This window comes from Dermochelys coriacea, chromosome 1 (assembly GCF_009764565.3).
Source record: "Dermochelys coriacea isolate rDerCor1 chromosome 1, rDerCor1.pri.v4, whole genome shotgun sequence".
Classification (NCBI taxonomy): domain Eukaryota; kingdom Metazoa; phylum Chordata; order Testudines; family Dermochelyidae; genus Dermochelys; species Dermochelys coriacea.
The window spans coordinates 120,996,194-121,014,430 of record NC_050068.2 but is presented as its reverse complement, the minus strand read 5'-3'; the positions used below and the strand labels follow the sequence as shown (position 1 = coordinate 121,014,430).

Sequence of the window (18,237 nt, the reverse complement as noted above, 5' to 3'; positions counted from 1 at the left end):
TTGCCCATGTTAAATGTAAATATGTGTATAAAAATAAATAATGGCATACTATTTAAAGAATGCTCTACCGAACAGGAATATTTTCAAATGAATCAATTTATAAAGACTAAGTTGACAAGGTTAAGTGCAGATTTGTATAGCACTCTTGAGATCCCCTTGGATGGAAAGCAGTACAGAACTGCAACTATCAAATGCGGGGGGGGGGGGAGAGAGAACCAAACCAAACCAAACCCTCCCACTCCTTATATGTAATGGAAAGTCAAAGGCAGAACATAAAGTGTAACCTGTGGTTTACATCCTGTGTATGTGGGGGTGTGGGTGTGGGGCGGCGGAGGAGGTGCCTGCCCTTGGTTGATTGTGTAAATAAAGACTGACAGGATGGAATGAAAGAGCAGCTTCCAGCAATGCCAAAGACAGGCGTTTAACACACTCCAGGCACTGGATCACACTTAACTTACTAACTTTGTGGAATCAAAAGTTCTCCTCTTTTTAAAGTTCCCAGTGTGGCTGCTTTTCTGTCTCCCTCCCTCCCGCTTCTCTCGCTCTTAAAAAATGCTTCAGTCTCTTCCCCCAACCCCGGTCTTGTGTGTGTGTGTGATTCTCTCATGTTTCCACTACTAATATGCTGCTGCCACCGTCTCTGCGAGCCCCCGTTTTGTAGCAAAAACGAGTGGTGTGGTTGAAATGATATACAGGACAAGGATTACTTTGTATGTCTCCTCTCCTGGAGAGACAGACAACGGGACAGTCATTCAATCCACCCTCCCTTGCCCCTGGAGCACAAGTGAGCTTAGCCTTAGCAAGGAGGAGAGGAGACTGAGCCAGGGAGGGTGAGAGAATTGGAGAGAAAAAAGAGCTCTCTCCTCCCGAACACAGAAGGAGGAGGAGGAAGAGAGCCAGAGGCCAAACAAAACAGTGAGAGAGTTGGAGGAAACCTCCTCCCCTTTTGGGAAAAGGAAAGTGAAGAGTGAGTAGGCTCTGAGGATGATAACTTAGTGCAGAGCAGGGTGGGGCAGCCAGTCCTTTCTCTCCCAGGCTCTGCCAAGTGCCCCCATTGCAGAAGTGCTCAGGTCTGTCCTGTGTGTTTGGTATGTTTGGGAAGAGAACAGGAGAGATGGCACAGGACGCTGAAGGCGGCGGGGATGCGCCCCAGGTGCCGAAGAAAGAGGAGAAGGAGAGGAAGAAGAGGAGCAAGACACGGACTGTGCGCTCCAACCTGCTGCTACCTGGGCCTGAGACAGAGAAGCCCCAAAGGAGCCCCCTGGCCAACAATCGCCTCAAGACCACCAAGTACACAGCTCTGTCCTTCCTGCCCAAGAACCTCTTTGAGCAGTTTCACCGCCTGGCCAATGTCTACTTTGTCTTCATCGCACTGCTCAACTTCGTGCCGTCGGTGAACGCTTTCCAGCCCGAGCTGGCCTTGGCCCCTGTGCTCTTCATCTTGGCTGTCACTGCCATCAAGGACCTGTGGGAGGATTACAGCCGCTACCGCTCTGACAATGAGATTAATCACATGGAGTGTCTGGTCTACTGCAGGTGAGGGAGCATGCTGTGTGCATGGGGAAGAGGGTGGAAGACTGGCAGAGACATGGGGGGGAGCATAATGGCAGCTGGTTTCAATGGAAAGACTGGGATAGGGGTGCATAAGAAGGGCGGAGGCATGTTGAGGGGTTGATATAAATAAACAGGGGTTTGTCTCTGACCCCATTTGCTTGCTGCTATGAAATGTGGGAGAGGGTCTAGAGGGTCTGTAATTTTGACCGTATTTGTACAGAGCCTAGCACAATGGGGTCTCTCCCAGCCCATAATTAGGGCTCCGAGGTGCTATGTTAATGTAATGAGAGTTGGGGAGTGAGCAGGTGACCTGCTCTGAAGTGTTTCCATTTACATCACTAAACTCCGCTTAATGAAAACATTCTGTTATCCACATCTTAGGCATTTGTCCCATGAACCCAGTTTGCTATCCTCTTAGCCAGAAGTTTTGAGGTTCCCAAAGCATTTGAGATAAGCTGTAATCCCACCATGTGTTACAGACTTGTGAGAGTCAGAGAGTAAGCAAAGTTTAAAAAAAAAAACGGGGCTTGTGCAGCATCACAAAATGAACTTCATTCACTTACTAGACGAGTATTATTTGATTTGCAAGCATTTGTCAGCGTACTTCATTGTGTAAGCAGTCAATTCTATGGCAGTATACTTGCTAACAGGGATTTAGTTTTAGTCACATGAAACCACACTCAAGCAATGGGCTATTCAATTTTTGCTGAGCAGAGGGTAGAGGCCTCAGGTTTCTCTGTTTGAATTATGGGGGGTGTGGGTTAGTGAAGTGTGAATTAGTGGGGTTCCGCTGTGTTTGCTTTTCTAAAGAATGTGAGGTGGGGGCATCATTCAATATTTGCTTTTCAAAAGCCAGTCATTTATCTTCTCCAGTGTCATCGTGCACTGTGAATTTGCTACCTCCTGGTGCTGAAAGAGGAGTTTTCATCCATTGGTTTCTTCTCTCTTTGAAATGAATTTTTACATATGATCAGAGCTAAACTGATTTACACCAACTGAGGATCTAGCCCTTAGAGTTCTATAGCAGTTTCTTTTTAAAGGCATCATTGGTTATTTACCCAATCGTAGCTGAGGCTGAGATTTTTTGGGGGGACGGGGGACGGGAGGGTGATCTAGTGCACCAGTTTCCAAGAGAGCTGGTTTTGCTGATTCTTCTGCTGCTATTACAGTACAGGCAGTAAAGTCAGGCAGGAATGTGAAACACATGTTAAGAAGTTTGTTGTCTCTTCCTGGGGGTGAGGGGTCCTGACTGAGATAGGCATTCCAGCAGACAGCAGCAACTCTCTCCTTACAAGTCAGAACAGAGCAAGTCAGAAATACTAGCAGTTGGCTTTATTTTTAGTCTTCATCAAATTCTGCCTTTCATTTCCCAGTCTCATATCACATCAAGAAATCTCAACCTATTTTTTTTCCCTTCCTGTAGTTATGTTTGTGTGGGAAAGATAGTAAAAGGGTTTTATTTCAGATGGCTAAAACTGTAATAACTAAACCAAGGCAAAGCACATGTAAACAAGTAACACTTATTTAGGACCAAATTCTGACACTCCAACTCATGTGGAACAGATTTAAAATTTTTATTAAAGCTAATGTTAAAAATTATATAATATATGGGTTGGGAAAAGAGTGTCTGTACATCTGGGTATAGTGCTTAGATTATCCACAAATACAAAATTTGTTTTTAAAGTCATATGACACATAAAGTACATAATCAGCAATAACACAAATTTAGGTGAATAGATTTAACAATACAATTTAAATATTAGAATCCGAATACTCAGGTACATCACTCATGAAAAGTTGTACAGAGATTTGGTTGTGGAAAGCAAAATATAACGAGTGGAGATTGTCCCTCAGTAATTGAGAATTAGGTAGGCTGTCCATTTAGAAAATACAATCCATGAGGAAAGAATTTCAGTTACTTTCCTGTACCTTATTCTGAGCAGTTCCACTTTCTTCAGTAAGGCCACTTCTGGAGGAAGTGAAGACTCAGTGTGAGTGAGGGTGGCAAAATCTATCCTCTACTTAGTAAATAGGAAGAGTAGAAACAGATAGTCTAGACCCCAAAGTTAAAAATTTAAAAACTACATGTTGTAGAAGCCATTCAAAAGCCTTAATAGTAATTCTGGGCTGGCTTTCCCCACCAGAACTTTTCTTTTTGAACTGCAACCAAATGGTTAAAAGTGACCATTAGAAAATGTGTGCTTTCACTGTCACTTTCAAATTGATATTGAAGCTCGTTGAGATTCGTAGCTAAGTGTTTAATGTGTTGTACTTTGTTCTAGTTTATGCTTAGCATTTAGGTTGTGTTTAAACTCAAAGTTAGAGTCCTAGTATTTTGTGGACTACATTATTTAGAGTTACAGTTTTATTGGTTTAGTAGGGAATAGCTTGGGTACCCTTCTGATTTTGAATCAATCTATTCCCAGTGGTGTAGTAAACTTGAAAGCATAGAACTGTAGGTCCAGCTACTCAAATAAAAATTTCTGAATCGGGATGGAAGTTGAATGCTGCTTAGTTAGAATTGCACCCAGGAGCAAAGCCCAAGTAGGCTCTTTCCCTAGAAGTCCAGGACTTCACACTTCTGGAGAAGGAAAGTGGCCGTGCTAGGAAGGGGCAGTTTTCAGCTGCATGATCTACTCCTAACTGGGTAGATAGTTGTGTGGAATTTAATGCTGCTCTCTTCACCCTCCCTATTTTAGCATAGGCATTGGGCCTAAGTAATTTAAATGTTTGGTAATATCTGTCCTCCCAAAAAGATCCTAAAGGGCTTCACAGATTACTGCATCTATGTACCATACTGTCGAAATGGAGCCACCTCTGGGGGAGACAGCAGCAGACAACTAGCTCCCAAAATATTCAAGAGCCAGAGGCAGGGATTTTTTCCCAGGAGTTGTAGGGAAAACCATTTCTTTTTTGGTAAGTACCATAGACCCCATAATGTCCATGCAGAACAGACTGGCCCTTGTTTTCTAATTGTTTAACATTTCTTTTCAGATGAAGATGGAAGTCAGTTCTTACATTACCTAGACTCGTTCATCTATGTCACTGTGTTGGTCTACTCATGGCTACAGTATCAATTCCTTATTTGATATTAAATTGCAAAACTGAAATTTAATGATAGGCAGAGCCTGCTGCTGTCATTGTCAGCTAATCAGGATAAGGCCCGAACAGGATACTGACAGAAGTAGCCACCTCAGTAAGAGGCTTTCAGTAATAAATATACAAATAGACCTTTCCTGTATCTGCACATCACAGAGTAGGATAGGAAGGGCTGATAATACGCCAACAAGCAGGATGCAAGAAAGTTGTGGTAGGGGCTATGCCTTTCTCCTCCTACCTCCCCCCAACAATGGGAACGCTGATGACCCCTCCTTATAAAGTCATTATTGCAGTGTGAATTCAGACATCAGTCGAATCACACTTGGCAATACCCTGTAGCAATAGAAAAAAATGCAGATTGCACATTGAAACGTTTTCTCAGAAGGATTCCAAGATACACACGTTGCTGCTGTTTTTAAATATTTGGCAACACCAAGTGTGGGCTGGGAGCGCATGTCTTAAAAACTCTTCTAGGCAGAGGTCTTGTTTTCAGTATATTCTTGCAAAGCACAATATGCAATCACATGCTGTACCAATAGAAAATTAATATGAATAACATTGGCACTCATCCTGTATGGAATTATATTTTGGAAGTGACTTCATGCAATGTTGCTGAAACAACTGTTTCAGTTAACATTTTTCAGGGTGTATTACGTTCAAAATGAAAGGCTTCAGTTTTAGTGCCTACTCTAAGGTCCAGAAAAAGTATTGCTGCAGTGTGTAAGCTTCTCCGTTTACAGATCAGAAGGTCATACTGGTTCTTTTGTGGACATGGAAACTTAGATTTATCAAATCAAAACTTCTGACCTGATTGTTTGTTTTTTCCAGTTGTGCTGAGCTCCTGCTGTTCAGCTCCTACTGATTGTAATGGGAGCTGCAGGTGCTTATTGCCTTAGAAAAATCAAGATTATCCTCCTTCAGTAAAACCCAAGAGAAAGAGAAAAGAGAGCATGAGGAATTTGCTTCATGGAATTTCCAAAATATGTTCCAAAACATGTTTTCAGCCCTACAGAAGAAACACAGGGTAACTCCCCCCCCCCCCACACACACACACACACAATCTGAGGAACAGGGGCAAAGCAAGTTACATCTCTTGGGATCCTAAGACATCCATGTGGTGGCTGGAATCACTTCTCTGCGACCTTTCCAGAAATAAAGCATTCCTGCATCTGATTCAAAAGGAAACTGCTTAGTATTAGTCTGTTTCCTCTGCAAGGAGCTCTTTACCCTAGAAATTGACTGCAGAGAATAAGGGAGTAGGATTGTGTGACTGGGGTAAATATCCTTTTTCAGCTGGCTAGGGGAACATTCCTCTTAATGTTACTCTCTTTTTGTCTGTTTTCTATGTTCTGTCCAGGCTGACTGTGAATAACTAATTGGGAAGCATGATGGCGTCAGTTACTTGTTATGTCCACTTGCCACACATGTGTTTTGTGGCAATCATGTGGTCTGGTGGAAACTAAGCCAAGAATCAGGAGAGCTGGGTTCTGTTCCCAGATCTGTCACTGACTTGCTGTGTCACTTTGGGTAAATTTCCCCAACTACCTCAGTTTCCCCATAAAAAAATGAATATCTAGCCCCTTATGATACATATGAGAGCCCTATAGAAATGATCTAGGCATACTTCATAAGGTATCCGGTCATATTTCTAGTCCATAGGCAGGGATTCAGAAACTCAAGGGAACTGACAGGCAGAGGCCTGGCCAAACAGTGGATTTCAGCTATCTCAAATTGCTCCCCATTGTAACTCCTATTGTAAACAGGCAAAGCTGCTATAAGCCATGTTGTGCACTCCTGTAATTTACCATTGCTGCAGGCTGGAGGAGTTACCTTCTGCAGTGCACATCATGGCTTATAACTATTTTGCCTTTCCACACCAAAATTTTGCAATGGCACAGCTATGCTGGTGGCTAGCCACTAATGATCGTAACTGGGGCAAATCCCCAGTGTCAGCAAGTTCTGCTGATGATGTTGGAGTAATGCCTTCAGCCTGTCTCCCCAGCCAGGATGTGGAAGCGAGAGTTGAGCCATCAAACATTCATTTTTAAAAACAAGCTCCAGGTGAAGTCAACTTTTAATTGACCCTATCCAAGGTTTTTAAAGTGGTGGTGTAGTTAAAAAGTGGTGAGTACAATAAACACTCAGAGGCAAAATAGGCCTGGCAACAAACTCTACTGTTCCTGTGTTGGTCTGTGGACAGCACATCATCATTAATGCACAGAGGCTCAGGAAAGTAGGCCTAAGGCTAGACCATGCCTGAAATGTAAGATCAGAAATCCAAGCTGGCATGTCTGCCTGGGTTCTTTTATAAGAATTGCAGTAGGACACTTATTTCCTTGGTGGCAACCATGCTTAAGAGTTCTTGAGTTTTCAAAGGGAACTGTACACTTAGCCCTGATTTCAAAGACTTCTGCTGGCAACTCCCTTCATGAAGACTACATCGTTAACCCTGTTGTCCCACTCCTTGGGCACTATGCACTGGTGGACTTACTGTCTCCAAAAACCTGGTTTTGCTTCACAGATTACCCTCCAGCACATGGATAGCTCTAACATCCCAACAAACAGGAGCCATGTATCAGTCCTCCCCTGCGAGGCAGGACCATGAGAACTAAAACCTCTCAGCACTATGGTCTAGATTTGCACCATACTCCAGCACTAAGATCGAGGGGTTGCAGGGGAGGTCTCAGATTCATAGTATAGCACATCTTCAGAGAGATTGTTTTGTGCCCATCCGTAATTGTATATACCACATTCCCTCCCAATGTTGATCAAATAACATTCCACAGCAGTTGTTTATTTGGAAAAGTAATACTTGGAAAGTGTTTAATGTGGTCTAGCAAGGAGACACAACGCTGTATGACCATGCTCTTTGCAGTCTACTAGAAAGAGCTCTGTAGACCACTGTTCAGGAAGCTTCTCATTGATATATCATTACTGACATAGTTAAGACTCTAATCTCAGTTTTTCTGTGAGCACAAACACACACCAAATAGTAAAGAAAGCCTCCCTCATTTATCACCTATCGCCAGCAATAGAAGTTGACTGTGATATCTTTATTGTCCTTCAAAGGATCTTTCTTTTCATTACCTATCATCCTTGAGGACTGTGAAACTTTTCCGGCTTTCACACAGACAAGTTAAGGTGGCTTAAACCCTCCCCCCCCCCCAAAAAAATCCAGAAAACTGTGTTAATTGCTTATGAATCCAATTTTTCACACTGAAATTGGCACTAGAGTTATGAATACCATTCCTAAGAGTACTATTATCTCAAGTCCTTTTATAGTTAGGGCTGTTTTTGAATGTGGAGCGTGGAAAGATGTAATTAATGTTCATAAGAGGGAATTAGAAAAAGGATAACATAGAAGCATTTTTAATGAAATCTTTGCATATGTGCCTGAAAGGAAATGGAATAAAACAAACCCAAAATCCAATTTGAGGAAGGTGACATGGACATTTTAAAACACATTGGCAGAGTTCCTTTGCATTTCTAAGAGGCACAACCCCTGGGGAGTGGAGATAGGAACCAGGTGCCTGTCAGCCACCTTTGCGCTCTTCTGAATCTGGGCTGCTCTGAGGATCAGTCTCCAGCATAAATAAGACTCCTTCAATTTACAGCAGTCTCCTCAGGGCTATCGACCAGTGTGGAGCAACTCAGAATCACCCTGTTTACTATAAATTATGTCCCCACCATTCTCCTCCCTGGGTTTGTGGGGGAGGGTTGGTAGTGTTGTCACAGGGACCAGAGTTGGGGGCGGGGACAGAATTCTTCCGTGTCTTTCAATAAATAACGTGATTCTGTTTTTCAAACCAAGAGCTCTAAAATGCACAGAAGACATAACTTTTCAAAAACGTTCATCGTACTGTTTCAGGGATCACAGAAATACATCATGATGCCCACAGAAACCAACCAGCCACCCAATTAAAAATAAACCCTGTCTTGTGGATCATTGCTAGATGTCTGTTTAATCCACTTGACCTTGCCAGACTACCATATGCTCTCTGCTCTCACTGGTTGTTGTTTTTTCCCCTCTGTACCTAAAGGAAAGCAGATGCAGATCTTTACCTAGTGCACCCCCCACTCTTAAGAATAATCCTAAAAAACAATCCTGCATGGCAGGGGATTACTTAGTAGTATCTAGAGATGGGAAAGAGTTATGTTGCTCTTGAGTATTTTATTAAAATTCTTTCATTGCCTTGTCATTTTTCTTCCTGTAATGTGGTGCTACAAATGGGCAGGTCTCTCAGGAACAACAGCCAGCTTTTGCATCATGAGGAGTCATTGCATAAACTCAGACTCTGTTGGAGAGTTGCTCTAAGTATAGAGGTCATTTGTTTTGTTTTATGTTCTGGTTGCCTAGAAGTAATGGCCCACTTTCAGGAAGAGTTTAAATGCTCGAAGTCTAGACAGTTGTGCTTTTTGGCTGTGATGTGTCCATGCGGCTATTTTAACACTGAGCATGTGACCAACATTGCAAAATAATTGGTGCTTTTATCCCCCACCCTTTTTTTCTAACTATTGTAACACTGCCACCTTGGTCCCTTGAACTTGCCCTTTTTCTGATGTCTTAGGCTTTAATCATTCTGTAGGATGACAATATCTGTGCTGCTGGCCCCCTTTTCTGTTCTCTGGCTGAGAACCTGAGTAGCTTAGGCATGCCTATATTCGCTGTGGGTGTTTGTTTGCCTCTCCTCAGGATGGGCTGTCTTGAATTTTCACAAAACACTGAAGCCAACATTTTCTAAGTAGGATGACTAAAGTTAGGTTCCTAAATTGAAGTCAATGGGATTTAAGTGTGCTCATCATCACTGAAAATCAGGCCACCTATTTAGGCTCCTAAAGATAGATGTTGGTGCTTAGCTGCAAGTCTCCTTAATGCAAAAGGAGTTTAACCAGAAGATGATTAGAAAAAGTAAGAGAAATCAATTCAGATCAAAAGTAAATTATATGAAATCAAGTCAGCTAACAGATAATCTTGCAATTATAGTACAGTGATTACAGCAGGTCTTCACTTACATGTTGTCATAGATTCTATTGTGATCATCTAGACCAGTGTTTTTCAAACCGTGGGTTGAGACCCAGTACTGGGTCACAGCATGTCAGGAACTGGGTCGCCATGCTCTGGTCAGCACCACCGACTGGGATGTTAAAAGTCCTATCGGCGGTGCTGCCCAGCTAAGGCAGGCTAGGGACTACCTTTTCGGACACTACACTGTGCCCTGGAAGCAGCCAGCAGCGGGTCTGGCTCCTAGGCAGGGGGGCCACGGATCTCCGCACTCCCATTGGCTGGAAACTGGCCAAAGAGAGCTGGGGGGGTGCCTGCATGTGAGAGTTGTGCAAAGCCACTTGCGCGTGCCTCCGCCTAGAAGCTGGACATGTTCCTGGCCACTTCTGAGGTGCAGTGCAGTCTGTGGTATCAGGACAGGTGAGAAGCCTGCCTCTGCACCCTGGCTGTGCCGCTGACCCAGAGCCACTGTTGGTAAATCCGTGTTCCAACCCTGTGCCCCAATCCCCTACGCCAGCCCTGAGCCCCCCCAAACCTGGAACCCCTTCCTGCACCCCAAACTCCTCATCTCCAGCCCCACCCCAGAGCCTTGACCCCTCCCACACCCCAATTCCCTGCCCCAGCCCAGAGCCCCCACACACACACCCTGAACCTCTCATTCCCAGTCCTACCTCACACCCCAACTCTCTGCCCCAGCCCTGACTCCACACACACACTCCAACCCCCTCATACCCAGCTCCGGGCATTAACAATTTTCTTCAACTGTGTCCCCAGGAAAAAAGTTTGAAAACCACTGATCTAGACACCATTGTGATCATCTAGTCTGGCTTCATGATTAACACAGGCCAGAGAACTTCCCCCAAACTTCCCCCCTAGAGCAGATCTTTTAGCAAAATACCCAATCTTGATTTAAAAATTGTCTGTGATGGAGAATCCACCATTAGCCTTGGTAAATTGTTCCAGTGGTTAGAGACCTGCAGATCTGCAGATATCTGCTTTATATCTGTGGATATATCTGCGGAGCATGTTTGTGGATCGTGGATGGATGCGGATCCAAATTTTATATATTGAGTCCTGCAAATTTGTGGGTATCTAGTTTATATCCATGGACCATGTTTGTAGATTGTGAATTGGATGTGGATACAAATTTCACAGATGATCTCACCTATCCCTTTCACGATTGCAGTGTCTTGGCTGCCCACTTTGTCAGCTTTTTTCTTTTGCCTTCTTCTTTGTTATAGTCCTGCAAATCTGTGAAATAAAAGCTTGAGCATATACATCATACCAGGAGAGAGGGGATCCTTTGATCCTTTATTTTTAGCACCTGAATGATATTTGCACACCTGAGAGCATTGTGGCCTCTCTTCTCTGAACCCCAGTACCTACGCTATGTTCACATTTTATTCAATATTGTCTAAAATAACTCTTCCCTGAATAGAAGGGTTGTTTGGTATCTTTTGCATATACAATTACGTGTCTTCCACATACACAAAGGTTGATCCATTAATGTGTAGATGGAGGATGGAAATCTTCTTGAATTCTAATTAGGTTTTCATTGACCTGACAGACAGTTGCCTGAAGTAATTAGTTTGGTTTCTTTCTCTCTCTGAGATAGACAGGAACTGGATTTTCCAATTCCAATATATGCATCATTTCAATCAATATCCAATAAGACTTCTGGATACTGGGTGCATTGTCTGTACTGCTGTTTTTCTAAATGGCTGTTTAACAACTGGATTTTAAAAAGCGTAGATTAAATGTGTTCTGTTAGATGAAGTGGTTAATTTGGTCTCAAATGCCTTATCTCAAATTGCATTCTGCTTTCAGTGTTATCCATTAACATATTATTCACACTTACACATTCCATATACATAATTTATATCAAAGCTAAGAAACAGTGTAAGAGACTAGTTGTTGTTAATAAATAATTTCTTTCCTTGAATAATTGATGACCTTTTTGTGGAACTGTCAGTCTATAAAGTGGGCATTCTTTCTCCTTTTGCTGTTTGTTTTTACCTTCATAGCTATAGGTTTGCTTATTTTATTTTTTTGTTTTGTTTTTAAAACATGAGTTACCGTAGCATGTGTTTGATTCTGTGTTAATCACTTCGTCTTTATGTGGTTATCTACTAGGTCAACTAAAAGGGTTTAATATATGTAATTTACTAAAAAATACAGACGTCTGTATGTGTTCAGCATGCTTACTGCTGTTTTACAAAACAGAAAATAAGCTTACATTTCAAAGTAGCTTTGAAGTGTCACATACAGACATGTAAAGTTTTCTCACTCTCTAGGTATAGATGTTATATACAGCAAATAATGATGCTACATGAACAGGGTTTGGATTACATGATGTAGGATGAAATCCTGGCCCCACTGAAATCAGTGGTCAAACTCCCATTGACTTCAGTGGAATCAGGATTTCACCCTAAATCTCTTAACTTCTATGTTTGAATTGCTGTCCTTCTCTTTGCATTATGTATTATTTAGGAAGGATGGGCTCCATCTACACCAGAATGGAACCGGATTGCTGGCATGTAAAATTAAAAAGGTTGTAGAACAGTTTTTAAACTAAGGGCTGGGGGAAAGCTGACCGGTGTGGCGGAACACATGGTCTGGACAGAGACATCCCTTAGGGGAGGATCTGTTAATGGAGAATCTCTATATCCTAGTAAGGAGGAGTGGATGGAAGATAATAAAATATAGGTAGGATCTGATGAGAAACAGTCAAATGAAAGAGTCTCATTCAATTACATCATATTGTGGCAGACAGCTAAAAATTGACAATTTTAAGTGCTTATATACAAATGCTAGAAGTCTAAATAATAAGATGGGTGAACTTGAGTTGTATTAAATGAGGATATTGATATAATAGGCATCACATAAACTCGTTAGAATGAGGAAAATCAATGAGACATAGTAATACCAAGGTACAGAATATATTGGAAGGACAGAATAAGTCATGCTGGTGGGGAAGTGGCATTATATGTGAAAGAAAGCTTAGAGTCAAATGAAGTAAAAATCTTAAATGAATCAAACTGTACCATAGAATCTCTATGGATAGTAATTCCATGCTTGAATAATACAAATATAGCAGTGGGGATATACTACCAACCACCTGACCAGCATGGGGATAGTCACTGTAAAATGCTCAGGGAGATTAGAGAGGCTTTAAAAATAAAAAAACTCAATAATAATGGGGGATTTCAACTATGCCCATATTGACTGGGTACGTGTCACCTAAGGATGGGATGCGGAGATAAAGTTTCTTGACACCTTAAATGACTGCTTCGTGGAGCCGCTGGTCCTGGAACACACAAGAAGAGAGACAATCTTGATTTAGTCCTAAATTGAGCACAGGATCTGGTCCAAGGGGTGAATATAGCTGAACCACTTTGTAAGAGTGACCATAACATAATAAAACTTTACATCTCTATGTATGTGTGGAGGGGAGAGGGCGGACACCAAAGCAGCCCACCACAGTAGTGTTTAATTTCAGAAAGGGGGACTGTAGAAAAATGAGGAAGTTAGTTAAACGGAAATTAAAAAATACAGTGCCAAAAGTGAAATCCCTGCAACCTGCATGGACATTTTTTAAAGACACCACAAATGACGCCCAATTTAAATGTATAACCCAAATTAAAAAACATACATAGTAAGAGGATCAAAAAAAGTGCCACCATGGCTAAACTACAAAGTAAAAGAAGTAGTTAGGGCAAAAAGGCATCCTTTAAAAAGTTGAAGTTAAATTCTACTGAGGAAAATAGAAAGGAGCATAAACTCTGGCAAGTGAAGTGTAAAAATATAATTAGGAAGGCCAAAAAAGAATTTGAAGAACAGCTAGCCAAAGACTTAAAAAGTAAAAGCAAAAAAATATTTAAGGTGCATCAGAAGCAGGTAGACTGCTAAACAAACAATGGGGCCATTGGATGATTGAGATGCTAACGGAGCACTCAAGGATGATAAGGCCGTTGCGGAGAAACTAAATTAATTCTTTGCTGAGGAGGTGAGGGAGATTCCCAAACCTGAGCCATTCTTTTTCGGTGACAAATCTGATGAACTGTCCCAGACTGAGGTGTCATTAGAGGAGGTTTTGGGACAAATTGATAAACTAAACAGTAATAAGTCACCAGGACCAGATGATATTAACTATCATTTAAATCAGCTTCTGTTCCAGATGACTGGAGGGTGTGTCTCCAATTTTTAAAAAATGCTCCAGAGGTGATCCCAGAAATTACAGGCCAGTAAGCCTAACTTCAGTACCGGGCAAATTTGTTGAAACTATAGTAAAGAACAGAATTATCAGACAGCTAGATGAGCATGATTTCTTGAGGAAGAGTCAACATGGATTTTGTAAAGGGAAATCATGCCTCACCAATCTACTAGATTTCTTTTTTCACAGGGCTAACAAGCAAGATCCTGTGACTATAGTGTACTTAGATTTTCAGAAGGCCTTTGAAAAGATACCATACCAAAGGCTTTTAAGCGAAGTAAGTTGTCATGGGATAAGATGCAAGGTCCTCTCCTGAATCAGTAACTGGTTAAAAGATAGGAAACAAAGGGTAGGAATAAATGATCAATTTTCAGAATGGAGAGAGTTAAATAGTGGTGTTCCCCAGGGGTCTGTACTGGGACCAATTCAACATATTCATAAATGATCTGGAAAAAGGGGTTAAACAGTGAGGTGGCAAAATTTGCAGATGATACAAAACTAACCAAGATAGTTAAGTCCAAAGCACACTGGGAAGAGTTGCAAAGTGCCCTCACAAAGCTTGGTGACTGGGCAACAAAATGGCAGATGAAATTGAATGTTGATAAATGCAAAGTAATAATATGATGGGTCTAAATTAAATGTTACCACTCAAGAAAGAGATCTTGGAGTCATTGTGGGTAGCTCTCTGAAAACACCCCCACAATGTACAGCAGCAGTCAAAAAAGCAAACAGAATGATGGGAACCATAAGGAAAGGGATAGATAATAAGACAGAAAATATGATATTGCCTCTATATAAATCCATGGTATGCACACATCTTGAATACCATATGCAGATCTGGTCACCCCATCTCAAAAAAGAAATATTGGAATTGGAAAAGGTACAGAAAAGGGCAACAAAAATTATTAGGGGTACAGAACAGCTTCCATACGAGGAGAGATTAAAAAGACTGGGATTTTTCAGCTTGGAAAAGAGATGCCTACGTGGGGATATGATAGAGGTCTATAAAATCATGGCTGGTGTGGAGAAAGTAAATAAGGAAATGTTATGTACTCTTTTTCATAACACAAGAACTAGGGGGTCACCAAATGAAATTAATAGGCCGCAGGTTTAAAACAAGCAAAAGGAAGTATTTCTTCACACAACACACAGTGAACCTATGGAACTCTTTGCCAGAGAATCCTGTAAAGGCCAAAACTATAACAGGGTTCAAAAAAAATTAGAGAGTTTCACTGAGATTAGTCCATCAATGGCTATTAGCCTGAATGGACAGAGATGCAAAACCATGCTCTGAAGTGTCCCTAGCCTCTATTTGCCAGATGCTGAGAATGGGCAACAGGGGATGATCACTTGATTGATTACCTCTTCTGTTCATTCCCTCTGAAGCACCTGGCATTGGCCACTGTCAGAAGACAGGATACTGGGCTAGATGGCCCATTGGTCTGACCCAGTATGGCTGTTTTTATGTAGCTAGTCTATAGCACCATGTTCACTTATGGCAATGTATATCTTTCATATGAAACTTTCTAAATTTATATTAATGGTAGTGCACTGTTGACATTCAGCCCCTCATGATATTTCAGATTTTATTGACTGTCTCTGTCTCCCTTTACCTTTTGTTCTTCCTTCTTTCCCTTTTAAATTCTGATTTTTTTTTTGGCTTGGATATCTCTTCTTCCACTCATTTTCCCGTTGTTACTTTCCATGTTGCTTCTATGATAAATAATCATTGTAAGTGGGAGCATTTATTTCTGTCTGATCCTCAGGTGTGCTTTTAACACTGAAGTTTAAACGCAAAGTCTGTGCAAGAGGTGAGCTAGCTATCACTCCCGGGGATACAGTAGGGATGACTTCTCATTGTTCTCCTAAGTACTGGGAGTAGTGGCCCAGCTAATGGTCCATAACAGCTATTAACATGGAATGAACAATGCATACAGTACAAGCAATTGGAATAATACTGCAGTTACTGAAGAGCGGATTTCATCTTTAAAGCTCTAATACCCATGTATTACATAAAATGTAATCATAAGCCATTATAATAATATATCAGTGAAGTGGCTTGGCTTTTGGGGGGTGGAGCCTGTTGGAGTAGGGAAGATGTACATTTGTCCACTTCAAGCATCCTGCAACCTAATAAGAAATATTAAAGCATAGTTCCCTGCCCTATCCACCCTACACCATATTTAATGCCACCGAATACCTGTACTAGAAAGAAAACCACCAATGTAGGTAGGGTTTATATATATAACTGTGTGTGTATGTTCAGGGGTGGTGGTTATGGTTGTTTGTGGGTATTTTGGAGGGGAGGGTGATTAAGCTTCAAGCCCTTGCTGCATTCATAAATCAAAAAGGAAGACTTCAAAACTGCAATAATCGTTTTGATCATTTCAGTTGTTATAAGGGGACCAGTCAGAACTTCCTCAGATAAAAATGTTCTTGAAGTCAATGGGAGTTCTGGCAAAACAGGGACTGCAGTATTTGTCTCTAAGCACAAAGGGACACAGGGATCCTCAACCTTTGTGTTCCAGTGCTTGCCAGAGATTTTCAAAGTATTCTCAATCTTGAAAGAATGTTCAGAACTCAAAGCCCAATTTCTAAAGTTTTTGTCCATAAGTTTATTTTCAGTAGTGTTTAGTTTGTATTTAAGGATTTTTATATCCTTACTCACTTCTGAGATAACTCAACTGTGTCTCTGCTCCATTGCTCCTAAGTTGGAAACTTTCCCTTCTCTATCTGGCAGTCTTGGGCTCAAGTTGTTTGAATTTTGTGTTTTATCACTGGCTGTTACTGTTTCTTGTAGCAAGCCCAGGCTTTTAGTCATAACAACTGCTCCTTGGGCTGTCTTGTCTGTCAGCTTCTAGAATATCTTTATTGCTCTCCAAATTCAACTTAAAAAAATGCCTTTGAAGATAGTGGCACACCCTTACAAAAAGAGTTCTGACTGAGAAAAATTGTGCTGTCTTGTTAGCCTTTTACCATAGGGGAAAAAGCTTAATTGTGTCAAAACTTTTTCTGATCCTACTGCTGATCTCTCTATGCCTGTTATATGAGGACATTGTACTTCCTGTAGTTCCCATTTACCTGCCTTAAACATAGATGTTGTTTAACATCTGTAGGCAATGTCTTCTCCTATAAATATCTAATTCCTTTGTGGTCTAATCTTAGTTAAGCAATTTACTCCAATAATATCCTGCACCAATTAGTTCCACAGAATAATATACAACATAAACTTTTAGTTCAGTTTAAATGCATATGGTATAGGATAAAAAACATTTCCTTATAATATACCTTCCCGATAGTATACATGATATTGTATACTTCTACCATATTTTATTTATTTAGTGAGAGCTCTGTGCTATGCAACACAGAGGCCGATATGGTCCAAGTCCCAAAACGCCTATATAAATATTATACTCTTATTCATACTACGTAGCCCTACAGTTGGTCAAATGATAGGGAATATCTTAAAGAAATACATATTTTAAAATTGCAACTTCCCAATGAATTGAGTATCAATTTTTAGAACTTCAGTAATGGCTCTAGAACATCCGCAATTTGTAAAGAGGTAGTCATAGAAACCCACGAATGTCGATAGGAATAATAGAGCTAAATCTGACTGACTTCTTAGGGGTTATTCCAGTTTTACCCTAATAAAACTAATGTTAAAATGTGGTTAACTGTGCTGGCACAATGTTTTCTTAGCAATTTTGGATGACAAAAAAATAATCAGAATAAATAGAACATTTGTGCAAATGTTTATTTAAAATGTGACATTTATAAGAAACTGATGCAACTTACCATATCACAGGTTTCAGAGTAGCAGCCGTGTTAGTCTGTATTCGCAAAAAGAAAAGGAGTACTTGTGGCACCTTAGAGACTAACAAATTTATTAGAGCATAAGCTTTCGTGAGCTACAGCTCACTTCATCGGATGCATCCGATGAAGTGAGCTGTAGCTCACGAAAGCTTATGCTCTAATAAATTTGTTAGTCTCTAAGGTGCCACAAGTACTCCTTTTCTTTTTGCAACTTACCATATCAGTATTCGTAAAAGTACCACTTTATTCACATTTGTCATAAAGCAGCAAAAAGTGCTATTTTAAGTTTTTTAAAAATTTAAAAGATGCCAATGTAAACAATTGAAGCTGAATGTTGCATAAATTGTTATGCACGTCTGTCCTCTAAATCCACTTCTATGAAGAATTTAAATAAACTGAAGAGAAAGCACCTACTAAACTCCTGTACAGCAATGAAGCTGCTCACACCAGCTTTCAGAATCATACAGAAGAGTAATCATTAGGTACAAAGCTTGATAGCTTAGCAGCTTGATGTGTACGGTATAAAGTTCTGGAGTGAAATCCTGGTCCCATG

At 41.0% G+C, this 18,237-nt stretch overlaps 1 protein-coding gene across 3 annotated transcripts in view; it reads left to right on the top strand.

Annotated features, from left to right (window-relative positions):
• The first annotated feature begins 493 nt into the window (after nt 1-493).
• Nucleotides 494-18,237, top strand: part of ATP10A (ATPase phospholipid transporting 10A (putative)) — a 161,656-nt gene continuing 143,912 nt past the window's right edge. For 2 of the 3 annotated variants that reach the window (XM_043492158.1, XM_038413442.2), the window contains exon 1: nt 494-1,536. In XM_043492158.1, coding sequence (XP_043348093.1) covers nt 1,091-1,536 — 446 coding nt within the window. In that variant the 5' untranslated portion in view covers nt 494-1,090. The remainder of the gene's footprint in view (nt 1,537-18,237) is intronic. The other variant, XM_043492250.1, reaches the window with a different exon arrangement.